The sequence below is a fragment of the Sinocyclocheilus anshuiensis genome, unplaced genomic scaffold (assembly GCF_001515605.1).
Source record: "Sinocyclocheilus anshuiensis isolate Anshui unplaced genomic scaffold, SAMN03320099.WGS_v1.1 scaffold684, whole genome shotgun sequence".
Classification (NCBI taxonomy): Eukaryota; Metazoa; Chordata; class Actinopteri; order Cypriniformes; family Cyprinidae; genus Sinocyclocheilus; species Sinocyclocheilus anshuiensis.
In genome coordinates this window covers 344155-359092 of record NW_015554107.1, presented here as the reverse complement: position 1 = coordinate 359092, position 14938 = coordinate 344155, and the positions used below count along the sequence as shown (strand labels likewise).

The 14938-nt window shown below is 37.1% G+C and overlaps 1 protein-coding gene and 1 pseudogene across 2 annotated transcripts in view; both read left to right on the top strand.

Annotated features, from left to right (window-relative positions):
• Nucleotides 1–687: 687 nt before the first annotated feature.
• On the top strand, nucleotides 688–2528 carry LOC107669748 (dehydrogenase/reductase SDR family member 13-like; annotated as a pseudogene).
• Nucleotides 2529–7269: 4741 nt separating this feature from the next.
• The window catches only part of LOC107669749 (dehydrogenase/reductase SDR family member 13-like), a 15531-nt gene continuing 7862 nt past the window's right edge, over nucleotides 7270–14938 (top strand). The window contains exons 1-5 of one of the 2 annotated variants that reach the window (XM_016462126.1): nucleotides 7270–7496; nucleotides 7827–7945; nucleotides 8035–8158; nucleotides 8850–9176; nucleotides 9269–9542. In XM_016462126.1, coding sequence (XP_016317612.1) covers nucleotides 7370–7496; nucleotides 7827–7945; nucleotides 8035–8158; nucleotides 8850–9176; nucleotides 9269–9528 — 957 coding nt within the window. In that variant the 5' untranslated portion in view covers nucleotides 7270–7369 and the 3' untranslated portion in view covers nucleotides 9529–9542. Of the gene's footprint in view, nucleotides 7497–7826; nucleotides 7946–8034; nucleotides 8159–8849; nucleotides 9177–9268; nucleotides 9608–14938 lie in introns of those variants that run through there. The other variant, XM_016462125.1, reaches the window with a different exon arrangement.

Sequence of the window (14938 nt, the reverse complement as noted above, 5' to 3'; positions counted from 1 at the left end):
GCAGTGTTGATTTTCCTTGCCTGTCACAGGTCATGATGACATGCAAAAACAATGTACCAAATATTATAAATATTAACAATTCACTTCGAGAAATTTATGAATTTAAACTACATGTTGGATTCAAATGATTTTTAAATTAATCAATTGAATCATCACAATCAGAATCTTTTTTTTTTTTTGCAAAATGATTATATTCTGTATATAATACATGTAATAGAAGCTGCAGCCAATTTTTTTTTCTTGTGTTGTTACAAACAAGTTTACAAAATCTAAAAAAATGCCCAAAGTTATCTAATAATTATCCCTCCCATATAATATAGAAATAATATATTTTATCCTCTATATTAAAAGTATAATAAAATATGTTGTTTTTAATCTTGAGTTTTAATGAGTTAAATAAAATAAAAATGAGTTTTAGATTTTGTATGTCAAGACATTGTAATTTTTTTAATATACAAATTTTTTTATTTCTTCTTGAGATTCACGCCTGACGTAGAGAAACTGCGCCACCCGGCGTTTGTCAGAAGTTAAAGCCCGGAAGCTGTAGCTGACAGTTGAGAAACGAACCTTTTCGAAGCTTCGAATCAATTGAACCAATTGCTTCGCAAAATGATTCACTGTTTCGAAACAAATAATTCGCAAAAGTTTCAAAGCTTCACGAAGCAATGCTTCGAAAGCGGCCTTCACTAAAACAAACAAGGTAACAGGCTGGAGAAAGTAGCGGAGCAAAACATGTGCTCTCCTAAACTTAAAAAAAATGCAACATAATGTCTGTGCTGTTGTCAGTGCTGGTCGGTGTGCTTGCTGCATACATACTGATTTATTACAGCCTGTTTAAAGGAGCCCGATTTAACAGCAACGTGACTTTAAAGGGGAAAACAGCAATTGTCACAGGTTGGTATAATTAAAATACTTTACATATTAAACAATAAAATCCAACTTAATACCACTTAAGTAAATAAAAACTGAACTGCTTACTAACTTAGACTGGCATTAAATAGTGGTTATACTGTAACTTGTATTCAGTTGTACCACTTTCCTCAGTACATTGATTTGTTAGAATTTTTTATTTTATATTAATTAAGTCTATGACTGTATGCAGGGAGTAATACAGGCATTGGCAAAGCCACAGCTTTAGATCTGGCCAAGAGAGGGGCCCGAGTGTTCCTCGCCTGCAGAAACAAAGAGAAAGCTGAAGCTGCAGTTTATGACATAAGAAAGGTGAACTCATCTCCTAACCCCAGTTCCTCCAGGTTCTTATAATTTCTCTGATACAAGTCTAAAAGAAAGACATTATGTATATCCCTCAGGAAAGCGGGAACCCTGAGGTACTCTACATGCATCTGGACCTGGCCAGTTTGAAGTCTGTACGTAATTTTGCAGAGACTTTTCTGAAGAGTGAACCGAGACTCGACTTGCTCATTAACAGTGCAGGTGAGTTGAGAAGGATGTTATTGTATGTAAGCTTCTGAAATGTTGTTTCAGTATAGTTCAGCTCTCTCGGTTCTTTTTGTCCGGACCAAAAAGCAAATGATGCATTTAATCCTGGTTCACTTAGCGTTCACTCTGTCATTTGTCCTTTTTAGGGTCACATTTTGTAACATTGGTTTATTTAGATGCTTTTGCATTCCTATTTAATTCGAACCATACCAGATATCTGCTTGTTTGGTGCACACTGCACTAACAGAGCAATAGCACCAGAGTTTGTTTTAATCAAACCAGCCACCTGTAAACACACCCTCAGTGTGTGAGGCTTTCTCTCTAGGTCTTATAGCATCAGGCAGAACTGAAGATGGTTTTGGCATGGCATTTGGCGTAAACTACCTGGGCCACTTTTGCTGACGCTGTTGCTGTTGGATCGTCTAAAGCAGGCAGAGCACAGCCGTGTCATCAATGTGGCCGACGTGCTGCATCGGCTGGGGTCTGTGGACTTCATCCTCCTCAACACACACAAACACGCAGAAGGATGTGGTCACAGGTCAATCGTCCTGGCACGCGTTCAGAGCCTACTGCCACAGCAAACTGTGTAATGTGCTCTTTACCCGTGAGCTCGCAAACCGACTGGAAGGGACGAGTGTCACTTGCTATTGCCTGCATCCAGGTTAGTGGGGCTCTGCTATTATGTCACAAGTATTATTATTCCTTTTTTCTCTACATTTTCTTCATCGTCTCATCTTTAGGTGCCATAGCCACAGAGATTGATCGGAATATGGGTGTGCTGCAGAAGCTGCTTTTGCTGCCCATGTCCAAGCTGTTTTTCCTGGACCCAGAGGGAGGTGCCCAGACCACGCTTTACTGTGCTTTGCAGGAGGGACTCGAGCCTCTGAGTGGATGGTACTTCTCTTCCTGTGCCCTGCAGAATGTTAGCGCTCACGGACGGGATGATGCCTTGGCCAAGAAGCTTTGGGAAGTGAGTGAGAGGCTGTGTGGCCTATCGTGAGTGAGCTCACACAGGTTTGTAGAACAGAAACAGAGAGACCACCAACAGCTTTATGAGTGTGAGCTTCTGAAGTTTTTCTAATGGTTCATTAATGGTACAGAAATGAAGAGATATTTATGTCTTAAAATAAAACACAAATATCTAAAATCAATTGTTCTAAATGCTACAAGTGAATTTAGGCATCACAAAATTATAATGTACAGTGTGAAAAATTGGTATTCATTTTGAGATTTTATCTACCTAATTATTATTCAAATTATGGCAAAAGTTATATAAATGTAAAATAGAAGAAATTAGCATAAACTATAAATGAATGTAACATTTGAATAATTAAATTATAATAAAAAATCAGAATAAAATATTGGTCAATAACTAATATGGTACCAATATATTATGCATCCCTATGTTAAATAAAGCAAAAATGTATGCATAGATTGGGGAACAGTAACAATAGTAAGCTAATGTCCCTATGATTTGTAATGCCTATAATTTTTGTTGAAAATGTTTTTTCTTTCATACATTTCATGTCTTTAATTTCTTTTTATTAATTTCATATTTTTCATATCTTTCTTTCATATATATCAATATACAGCATATAGATCTTTATCTCATTGGTACACTTTAAGAATATTTCTTAAACTGTGCTATTGTTATGAACATGCATAAATGAACATGCATTTGACCTAAATGGGAAACCATGACCAATTCAAATACCACATGTATTTGAAAATGAAAATCATTTGAAGAAAGTAAAGAGGTAAAAATATCTGTTCAATAACATCAATATCTTTCCACACCTTTTTCACTGTCCTGCAGAGTTTAGCTCCAACCCTTATTAAACACAAATGAACCAGTTAGTGAAGTACTGCATTCAAATACTTCTCTATATAGTAAGCAAAAAACAGTATGCCAAAAGACATGTATGTCCAAATTCACAGTATTCGAAAAACAATAACGAAAAGTGCCTGGATGACCTACTATTTCCGATGAGATTCTGAAGTGTGCACTTACACTTTACTATCCCTGAGGCCATGGGCAAGGATTTGTGAATGGCAGTAAAGTGATGCAACTGACAATGTAGGTCACATGACCATATCAACACGGCGGATGTAGTTCATCTGAATTTCATTCATACTACCCATATTCATGCTCAGTGCTGGGAAGATTATTTGCACTCTTAAAAATAAAGGTTCTTTATTGACATCAATGGTTCTATGAAGAACTTGAACATCCTTGGAACCTTTCAAATGCAGAAAAGGTTCTTTATAGTCAAAAAAGGTTCTTTAGATTTTTAAAATGTTTTTCAAAATGGTTCTTTTAGGAACTGTTCACTGAAAGGTTCTTTTGGGAATCAAAAATGGTTCTTCTATGGGGTCACTGCAAAAACACCCTTTTGGAACCTTTATTTTTAAGAGTGTACACATTGTAGTCTATTACTGATTCAATTATATGATGGAATTTGTAGTTAGTACTGTAATCTATTTGATTACCAATGTATTCTGATTACTCTTTGATTACACTGTAAAAAATTTCAAGCCATTTCAACTAATTATTATTTAGTAAGTTCCACAGAAATTTTACGTTCAGTCAGTTTCTGCCTTCAAAGTGTTGCCTGAATTGTTATTTTTTAGTTGGCTCAACCTTTACTGAAATAGTTTTATAGTCCATTCAACTAAAATTATTTAATAGGTCAAACATTTAGAAAACTACAGCAAATTGTGTCAATTGAAATTTAACCATTCACTCCATGTGTTTCATATGTTACCTCAACTAAGATTTATTATTTGGGCATCATAAGAAATTGCTGTGGAGCTAGTTATTATATTTTATATTGAGTTTAAGAAAATGTATTACCTGGTGTCTATCAATCACTAAAACACACACATTACAACACATAATAGCCTTTATTTAATAACAATCTGCATTTATAACTTTTGTCATACAGACTAAACATGCAGGCTTAAAGGGATAGTTCACCAAAAAAGAAAATTTGCTGTTAATTGACTCACCCTCAAGCCATCCAAGATGTAGTTAATTTTTTTTCTTCAATTAAACAGTAAAGGAAATTTTTAGGTGAAAACATTGTCTTTGAAAACATTGCAATTCATAAACTGCACGTGTCTGGCTGCCGGCTTTTGAGAGTCAAATAAACATATACAGACAATACCAAATTACCAAAGGCTCCTGAGGACACATTGAGGCCTTATGAAGCTAAACAATCAAAACCCGGCAGCCACAGACGTGCAGTGTATGAATCACCAAGGATCACCGTTTCAGATAAAAATCTTCTTTACTGTTCTACTGAAGAAGTCCCTGACATCCGGGATGGCCTGAGGGTCAATAAAATAACAGCAAATTTCAATTTTTGGGTGAACTATCCCTTTAAAGTGCTCCAGTTGTCAAACATTACATTTGTAATATAACTGCAAAATTTATTTTAAACATTTGTTTAATTAACTTAAAGATTAAACAAAATGTTTGCAAACAAACATTTACAAATATTAAAGAAAAAAAAAGACACGATTCGTATATAGCTATCTCCGCTCGTGAAAAGCGCTGCCCTGCCCGTTTGATCGCCGCCCAGCAGACACACGGAGCGGGTATGAGAAACGAGAGGCGCGGCCGCAATCACTTAACTGGTGCTCGCCTTATCATCACCGTGACCGCTGCTGTTAAACGCTAAACATATTCCTCACTTCTTCTGTTTGTCCGACACCGAGGTGCAACATGAGTGATGGATCCGCATCCACTCTGCCAACTCGATGTATCACTGTTTCAGATAAAAATCTTCTTTACTGTTCTACTGAAGAAAAAAGTCACCAACATCTGGGATGGCCTGAGGGTCAGTAAAATAACAGCAAAAATCCCTTTAAAGTGCTGCAGTTGTCAGACATTACATTTGTAATGCAACTGAAAAATGTATTTTAAACATTTTTATAATGAACTTAAAAAAGACTAAACAAGTTAAACAAAATGTTTGCAAACAAACATTTACAAATATTACTACTGTTCACAATTACATCTTTAAAATAAGGCAGAAGTCAGAAAAAATAAATGAACCAGGTGTTACAATTCAATTGAACTGAGTCAAGTAAACTCCAGCCACTGTATTTATATAGCGCTTTTTACAGTACAGATTGTGTCAAAGCAGCTTTACAGTATTAAACAGAAAAATCATGTGTCGAAGGAACCAAAACTCCATAGTTCTTCTCTGGCCAGACGAAACCAGCAGTTTATTTGCAGGCTGCAGCAAAGTCAGATTGTGCAGAGAACTGGTCTGGTTCCTGTGGTCTTGTCCCGATGGCCGTCTAGATGACGAGGTCTTCAGAGGGGATCTGTCTCTGGGGCTCATCTAGTTGTCATTGGCTCCTCTGACATTCAGGGCTGTCGAGGGCGACTCTAGGTCCTGATCCACCATCTGATCTGGATACAGACTGGATCTGGTGGCTACGGACGGTGACCTCGAAATAGGAACGAGACAGTCTAATATTAGCGTAGATGCCACTGAGAACAATAAAGCACATTTTAATTGTAGTAAACACTCTAAACTTTTACACATATTACCTTAAGTCTTAAGCCCCGTTCACACCAAGGACGACAACTATAAAGATAACGATAAAGATATAGTTCTAAAAATCGTTCTCAATATTAAAGAATAGCAGAGTCCACACCACAACTATAACGATAAAGACAAAGAGAAACGATATAGTTGGAATCACTTTCAAAACGATTTTTCTCCAGCTGATGAACGATAAAAAATTGACAGCCAATCAGAATCCATTCTGCTGTAACGAGCTCGAGAATTTAAAGCGGCAGACGCGCGTGCGCTTAGAATAAACAGACGATATAGTTCGCTGGTGTGGACGCTAATATCGTTATCTTTATAGTTATCGTTCTTGGTGCGAACGGGGCTTTAGTGTTGAAAGTACACACACACTATGTAGTTGCAGTGGAGCAGTTTGGTCACATGGCAGTGTTTGGCGCCTTAGAAGAAGTGACTGGCCAGCATCTGAAAACTTTAAATGATGAGAAAGCACCAATGAAACCTTTGGCCACACCCTGATGGATAAATAAAGTACAATTTACCTCAAGAAATGAAATGATGCCTTTAAAATCATTTAAAATGTAATACCAGTTAATTAAATTTGTGATAAGAAGTTGCAACCATTTTATTGGCACAAAAAATCTCAATCCATCGCACAACACCGGGAGCATTGATGTTGACTGTTCATTAGTTGCAAGGATTTGTAACAGAACATGCACATTAGAAGTCTACCTTAAACAACATTAAAATAATATCAAAATATGCCTGCCTGTTGTTGATAAATACCAGTGGTGACGTTTTACAAATTGATTGATCAATTGTCCCAATGTTAACTAAGCCATGGTCTCTTTACCAGTGCAGGGACTCGTATGCACGATCTAGTGATTCACTACCTAGAGACGCAGTCTGCTTTGATAACAGCCTTGTGAAAGAATTCAGTTCGACGAACTCCTCTCCGAAGCGCCTTCACGAGACCAGAAACGCCGTGTAATCCGCCCCGTTTGAAAAGAGCCTGGTTGTTAGTCACGTTTAATGTCGACTTTTAACTTCACGGGACAATTGCAAAAGTTTGCACACGCAAAAACCCATTCAACACGCCCATGTTAACTTCAAATAAGCGTATTACTGTGGTTTACATTACACGTTTCGCCATATTTAATACCATATTTTTGTGGTATTAAAATTGGTTTATTTTTCTTTTCTTTTGGTCTTGGGTGTCCTGACGTAGAGAAACTGCGCCACCCAGCGCTTGTCAGAAGTTAAAGCCCGGAAGCTGTAGCTGACAGTTACGAAAACATAAACACGATAACAGGCGGGACACATGTGCTCTCTCCTAAACTTTGAAAAACTGCAACATTCCTTAATTAACGCGCTCAAAGGAAATAATGTCTGTACTGTTGTCAGTGCTGGTCGGTGTGCTTGCTGCATACATACTGATTTATTACAGCCTATTTAAAGGAACCCGATTTAAGAGCAACGTGACGTTAAAGGGAAAAACCGCAATTGTCACAGGTTGGTATCATTTCAACGCTTTTCATATTAAACAATCCAATCCAACTTAATACCACTTAAACCTAAAAAAAAACCCCGAACTGCTTACTAACTTAGATTGTCACTCGATAGTGGTTATACCTTTATACAGTCTATGGGTTATACTTATCAAAGTCGTATACAGTTATATTTAAGTACCACTGTCAGTAGTACTAAAGTACAATACATTTATATGATTTGTTAGAATTTATTTTATATTAATTATGTCTATGTCTATTGTAATTAGTTTGCTGAACATTAGAGGACATTTAACACTGGCTCAGGGTTGAGTAATCAATAATCTGTATGCAGGGAGTAATACAGGCATTGGCAAAACCACAGCCTTGGATCTAGCCAAAAGAGGGGCCCGAGCGATCCTCGCCTGCAGAAACAAAGAGAAATCTGAAGTTGCAGTTTATGACATAAGAAAGGTGAACTCATCTCCTAACCCCGGTTCCTCCAGGTTCTTATCATTTCTCTGATACAAGTCTAAAAGAAAGACATTATGTATATCCCTCAGGAAAGCGGGAACCCTGAGGTATTCGACATGCATCTGGACCTGGCCAGTTTGAAGTCCGTACGTGATTTTGCAGAGACTTTTCTGATGAGTGAACCGAGACTCGACTTGCTCATTAACAATGCAGGTAAATTGAGAAGAGTTTCATAGTTTCTGAAATGTTGTTTGAGGGAGTTTACACTTGTAGTTCAGTTCTTTTGAACTGGGTCTAAAAAGTAAATGATACATTTAGTCCTGGTTTGCTTAGCGTTCACACTGTCATTTTTAACTCTGAACCTAAAGATACAAAACAAATGGCATAATACAATCAAAACATGATTGGACAGCTTTTATGACATGTACTGTATTTTACGAACTTACCAAACATCTAAAACTGCTGCGTGTAGGGTCAAATGCTCTTGTTGTATGTGTCTACTTCCACCATTGCTTGCTGTAAGGAGATGACGGTTCCAAAGCCTATATCTAACTGTAATGGGCAACATGGCTCCTATGATGAGAAGAACCAGATTTGCTTGAGGATTCTGCCCTGTTTTTGGATTGTTTAGATGTCTTGGTCCGTACCATACAGTCTATGGTACGTACGTTGCATTCATATTTCAGTTGAACCGCACCAGAGTTCTTTTGGAAGTATACCGAGACTCACCTGTTAAGTGGGTTTTGGTCTGCTGCTTGTTTGGTGCACACCAAGGTTCGGATGGCAGTGTTCACACTTATTTAAATTAACCGCACTAACAGAGCAATTGCACCAGAGTTAATTTTAATCAAACCAAACCAGCCACCTGTAAACACACCCTCAGTGTGTGAGGCTTTCTCTCTAGGTCTTATAGCATCAGGCAGAACTGAAGATGGTTTTGGCATGGCGTTCGGCGTCAACCACATTGGCCACTTTTTGCTGACGCTGTTGCTGTTGGATCGTCTAAAGCAGGCAGAGCACAGCCGTGTCGTCAACGTGTCTGCCCTGCTGCATCGGCTGGGGTCTGTGGATTTCAACCTCCTCAACACGCAGAAGGATGTGGTCACAGGTCAATCGTCCTGGCACGCGTTCAGAGCCTACTGCCACAGCAAACTGTGTAATGTGCTCTTTACCCGTGAGCTCGCAAACCGACTGGAAGGGACGAGTGTCACTTGCTATTGCCTGCATCCAGGTTAGTGGGGCATTTTTTGTCTGCTATCATGTCACAAGTATTATTATTCCTTTTTTTCCCCCTACATTTTCTTCATTGTCTCATCTTTATAGGTGTTATCGCAACTGAGATCGGTCGAAATATGGGTGTGCTGCAGAAGCTGCTTTTCCTGCCCATGTCCAAGCTGTTTTTCCTGGACCCAGAGGGAGGTGCCCAGACCACGCTTTACTGTGCTTTGCAGGAGGGACTCGAGCCTCTGAGTGGACGGTACTTCTCTTCCTGTGCCCTGCAGAATGTTAGCGCTCACGGATGGGACGATGCCTTGGCCAAGAAGCTTTGGGAAGTGAGCGAGAGGCTGTGTGGCCTATCGTGAGTGAGCTCACACAGGTTTGTAGAACAGAAACAGAGAGACCACCAACAGCTTTATGAGTGTGAGCTTCTGAAGTTCTTCATATAATGTCTCTTTTGGTGTTACAGGCATATACATAGCTGAGGTAGCATTTGTATTTGGTATACAGGTGCATCTCAATAAATTAGAATGTCGTGGAATGGAGAAGCTCATAGCCCAAGTTGCTTGAAGTCCAGTGTTAAGTTTCCACAGTCTGTGATGATTTGGGGTGCAATGTCATCTGCTGGTGTTGGTCCATTGTGTTTTTTGAAAACCAACGTCACTGCACCCGTTTACCAAGAAATTTTGGAGCACTTCATGCTTCCTTCTGCTGACCAGCTTTTTGAAGATGCTGATTTCATTTTCCAGCAGGATTTGGCACCTGCCCACACTGCCAAAAGCACCAAAATTTGGTTAAATGACCATGGTGTTGGTGTACTTGACTGGCCAACAAACTCACCAGACCTGAACCGGATGTCAAGAGGAAAATGAAAAACAAGAGACCAAAAAATGCAGATGAGCTGAAGGCCACTGTCAAAGAAACCTGGGCTTCCATACCACCTCAGCAGTGCCACAAACTGATCACCTCCATGCCACGCCGAATTGAGGCAGTAATTAAAGCAAAAGGAGCCCCTACCATATATTGAGTATGTGTACAGTAAATGAACATACTTTCCAGAAGGTCAACAATTCACTAAAAATGTTTTTTTTATTGGTCTTATGAAGTATTCTAATTTGTTGAGATAGTGAATTGGTGGGTTTTTGTTAAATGTGAGCCAAAATCATCACAATTAAAAGAACCAAAGACTTAAACTACTTCAGTCTGTGTGCATTGAATTTATTTTTAATACACGAGTTTCACAATTTGAGTTGAATTACTGAAATAAATGAACTTTTCCATGACATTCTAATTTATTGAGATGCACCTGTATAATGCTTTAATATATATTGTTGCTTCAACACAATATATTTAAATTATGGTTGCACTGATGTATTTCATTTCTGATACAATAAGCTGTTCATAATTTTTTGTTATGGCCCTATAAATGGCTGATTTTAAAATTCTATACTATTTTGTCTTAATTAAAAATAAAACACTAAAACCTAAAACAAGTTGTTCTAAATGCTACAAGTGAATAATGTACAGTGTGAAAAATGGATATTCATTTTGACATTATATCTTATTATATCATCCTATATCATTATATATATTATATTATTATTATTAATAATAAATTAAGTGTTTTTAAAGATTAACTTAGACTGCTAAATTATGGCAAAAGATAAATAAATATAAAAATAGGAGACATGAGCATAAACAAAGTATAATGTAATACTAGAATAATTAAAATAAAATATTGGTCAATAACTAATATGGTACCAATATATTGTGCAGCCCTCTCTTAAATAAAGCAACAATATATGCACAGTAACAATAGTAACCATTAATGCCCCTATTATTTATGGTTATTTTTCCTGAAAAATATTTAGAGGTGAAGTTGCGATTTGTATTCACTCACTGGACACAGTGGACTTTGCATATTCCTTTGTATTAAGTTTTTTTATGGTATATTTTTTATCTCTATCTATCTATCTATCTATCTATCTATCTGTCTATCTGTCTATCTGTCTGTCTGTCTGTCTCTCTGTCTGTCTGTGTTTTTCTTTCTCATATTTCATTTCTTTGATTTTTTTTTATTGAATTCATGTTTCATAACTTTCTTTCCTCCTTTCTTTCATATATATCAATTTATTTAGATCTTTATCTCATTGGTACATTTTATGAATGTTTCTATCTCTGCACTGTATCTTTATGACAGTGCTATTGTTATGAACATGCATAAATGTTTTATAATTTTTTTTATAATCACATTGCATCCACCATTGCATTTTTTTTAAACACATGACCAATTCAAATATCTCATGTATTTGAAAATGAAAATCATTTGAAGAAAGTAAAGAAAGTAAAAATATCTGTTTAAGAACATCAATTTCTTTCATGTATTTGAACTCTTTTTGCCTGGTCTGAAAGGGTGTTGTACTGTTTTGCTTCACTGGGTGGCAGTAGCATGTCACATTTGGCGACACAGGGCGACACAACCTGAAGTCTGCAGAGACCTCTGTCAAGATGACAATCATTAGAATAAAGTAGGTTAGATTACACTGAGAATTGCAGAAGTAATTTCATGTAATATTAGAGTTTGCTTTTCCACTGAATGAAAGAGGGCATCAGGGGCTACAGCTATTCAGTGTGATGGGGTAACCAAAACGAGGACTTGTTATATAGACCCTTACCCATATCCATGCATCTTCAACAGACCCCCCGTTGCTAATAGATCCTTTACCTCAAACTGGGATTGTCACATTTTTGACATTGTGTAGACCTAGCATCCTGTTTATATATGCTGATATATGATATATTCTCTGCCTTGAGAATCTGTACACTGTCCAGGTGGATGAATCTGGTTTCATCCAAAACATTTTTCCCAATCTCTTTTGTGCACTATTGTTTTCTAGCCTGAAAGTTTCATATTCACTGACTGTCACTCATGCTATTTTTATCAAATGCATTGTGTTGTCATGTCATTGATCGTGCCAGTCATATCTCGGCCTCCTCCGTGTGTTGGTTGTCATGCACGGTAAGTGTGTAACTGCACCGTCCCCTTCGATTCGTTTTGTAGAAGCAAAACACATTGATGAGAGACGGCAGGTGTTTACTTTGGACGCACTCCCGAGCTCTTTGGCACAGTACTTAACGACTGGATTAGTGCATCAATTAGCAATCACTGCATGGGAGGAGCCTGATTGATCGAGACTGCTGCTGCTAAGGCTGGGCGTGGGGCATGCTGGGGCATATGAGTGTGGGAAGCAGCTGTGTGCGTGTGTGTGTGAGAGACTAGTGGCCAGCTGCTTGAGAATTAGTTCAAAGGACTAATTTCACTGCATGATAGCAGAATAAAACCATACGGACTTTGTTGACCTTGTAAAGATATCACATGCATACCTGGAACTGTCACGTGATTGTGATTTGATAAAGCCAAAGTGTCTTTTTAAAATATTTAAAACAACCTAGAGATTGCAATAATATAACAATATTTGTTTTTTTTGTTTATATTATTTCATATCAATAGTAGATATAATGTATTGCATTATTGTAATGACAGCTATTATTAAACTATATTTAATTGCCATCATAATAAAATAGTATACGAAAGCATAGAATTGATTAAGACCAATTAAATTAAATTCCAGTTTATTTGTATAGCGCTTTTCACGATACAAATCGTTGCAAAGCAGCTTTACAGCAAATTAAGTTTCTACAATATTTAGTGGTAGGTTATCAGTGGTGACTGTCAGTTAATGTACATATGGCAGAAATGTACGGAAAAATCACTTAAAGACGTAATTAAACAGACGAACACTATTAACAGCAATTATTATATGATGAAATCAAACTTATAGCAAAATTTGGTAGTTCTGTATGTTGTTTCAGGGTTGGCATCATCTGAGGTCCTCTGAGGGGTTGGCATCATCTCTTCTCAGGTGTTCTGGATCCAGACTGAAGCTTGTGTAAATCCAAGTTACAAAAACAGAGAAACAAATAGAGACATAATTAGCGTAGCTGCTGTTCCAACCAAGCAAAATTGATTTGTTTAACCCAAGGTAAAGAATAATAATGTGCATTTGATCAGATATAACTGCAGTACAAGATTATGAGATGCATTATTTGAATGCTTGTCCAAAGAGATGTGTCTTTAATCTAGATTTAAACAGAGAGAGTGTGTCTGAACCAACTATATTATAATGTGTTATGTCTCATAAATAACATATATAATACGTTTGAAATAGTTCAAATAGTTGTCTCATATATATATTCTCATATATATATATATATATAGTCTCAATATATTATCGAGAGACATGATGATCTATTATAATATAATCTCAATGCAATATTGTCTTGTTTGTATTATATATTACAATACAAGATATAATGCAAAGTATTATAATGAGAACTATTATTAAATTACTAATAATTAAGTTATTTAATTCTCATAATATAATAGAACATATGATAGAATGTAATCACTATGAGACATTATAGTAAAGTAGCTCAGTATTTTATGTTCTAAAATGATTAATTATTTAACAATGTAATAACTTTATATAACGCATTAATGTAATGTAAGTGATATAAAAGTACATTGACAATTTTTGGTTGAGATCATTCTTTATATTTTTCCAAAAACTTGGTAGTCGCGTTTAGGAAACATCTTTAGAAAAAGAGGCTGTTTTTACAATTTTATATGGTGCTACTGGTGCAAAATGATACACTACAGCTTTAATTTTTATTTCACGTTAACTCTGACAAAACATCACATCATAATTCAACAATGAATGAAGAAAGAAAAGGTAAAATTATAAAGCATTTAGAAACCATATGAAATCAAAGGAGATTTGTGGCCTCTAATACAGGTCATTTAGCTTTAAGGTTGTGTATATACTTAATTTTTATTGCATATGTGTGTATCTCAAAATGACAATTTTCAGGGATACACAGACCAAAAATGTTGATGACTCATCCTGCGCTACACAGGCTCTTGTCCAATCAGATATGACAATATCCTGCCCCAAATATTGATTGATGGCAAGTAGCCATTTGCATCAAAGATGACTGTGAAGTAACTTAAACCAACTGGTTTATTTAAAAAGTAAAAAACTCTGTATGTTTCCCACTAAAACTTTTTTTTTTTTTTTTTAAATAGGGAATGTCAAGCAGATTCATGAGGTTTTTAATTCATATTTTTTAATAACACATCTCTAATTAGCTGTGGGCAGTGAGATCATGTCATTGGCTCAGTGTGTAAAGTGTCTGGATTTCAGTGCGGCGGGTAGCAGGTGGTCAGGGGAACAGCACTCTTCCGTCTCAGTCTGACGGGAGGGAGAACAGCAAAGTGAAGCTGCGTCTCACTTTAGAGTAACATGTGAGGTGTGAGATGGGAAGAGAGGGGGTTCAATCGTGAGACTGGGTGACAACATTTTGGAGCGTCATTCAAATACAGGCTGCTTGTGTCACAAGCAAAGCCTTCCTATTTTTCCATCTCACCCGCCCCGTGCGGAAATGCCATCTGAAGGCGGTAAATAGGAGCATCCTTTGGGTCATGTTATTTCCACAGGTGCAATTAACACCCCCATCTGCTAATCTGTGATTAACGATGTTTACAAATACGCTGCACATGCCGGAGAGTGTCAGAATAGCAGCTCACACCTTCCTCTTACTCCTTCCCTCTCTCGTCTGTCTTCTTCCCTGCTATTGTGTGCTGGATTAGTAATTAGGGTTTGGGTGGGAGGTGGCAGAAGGAAACCAGACCCTTAAAGCAGTATGCATCACAAC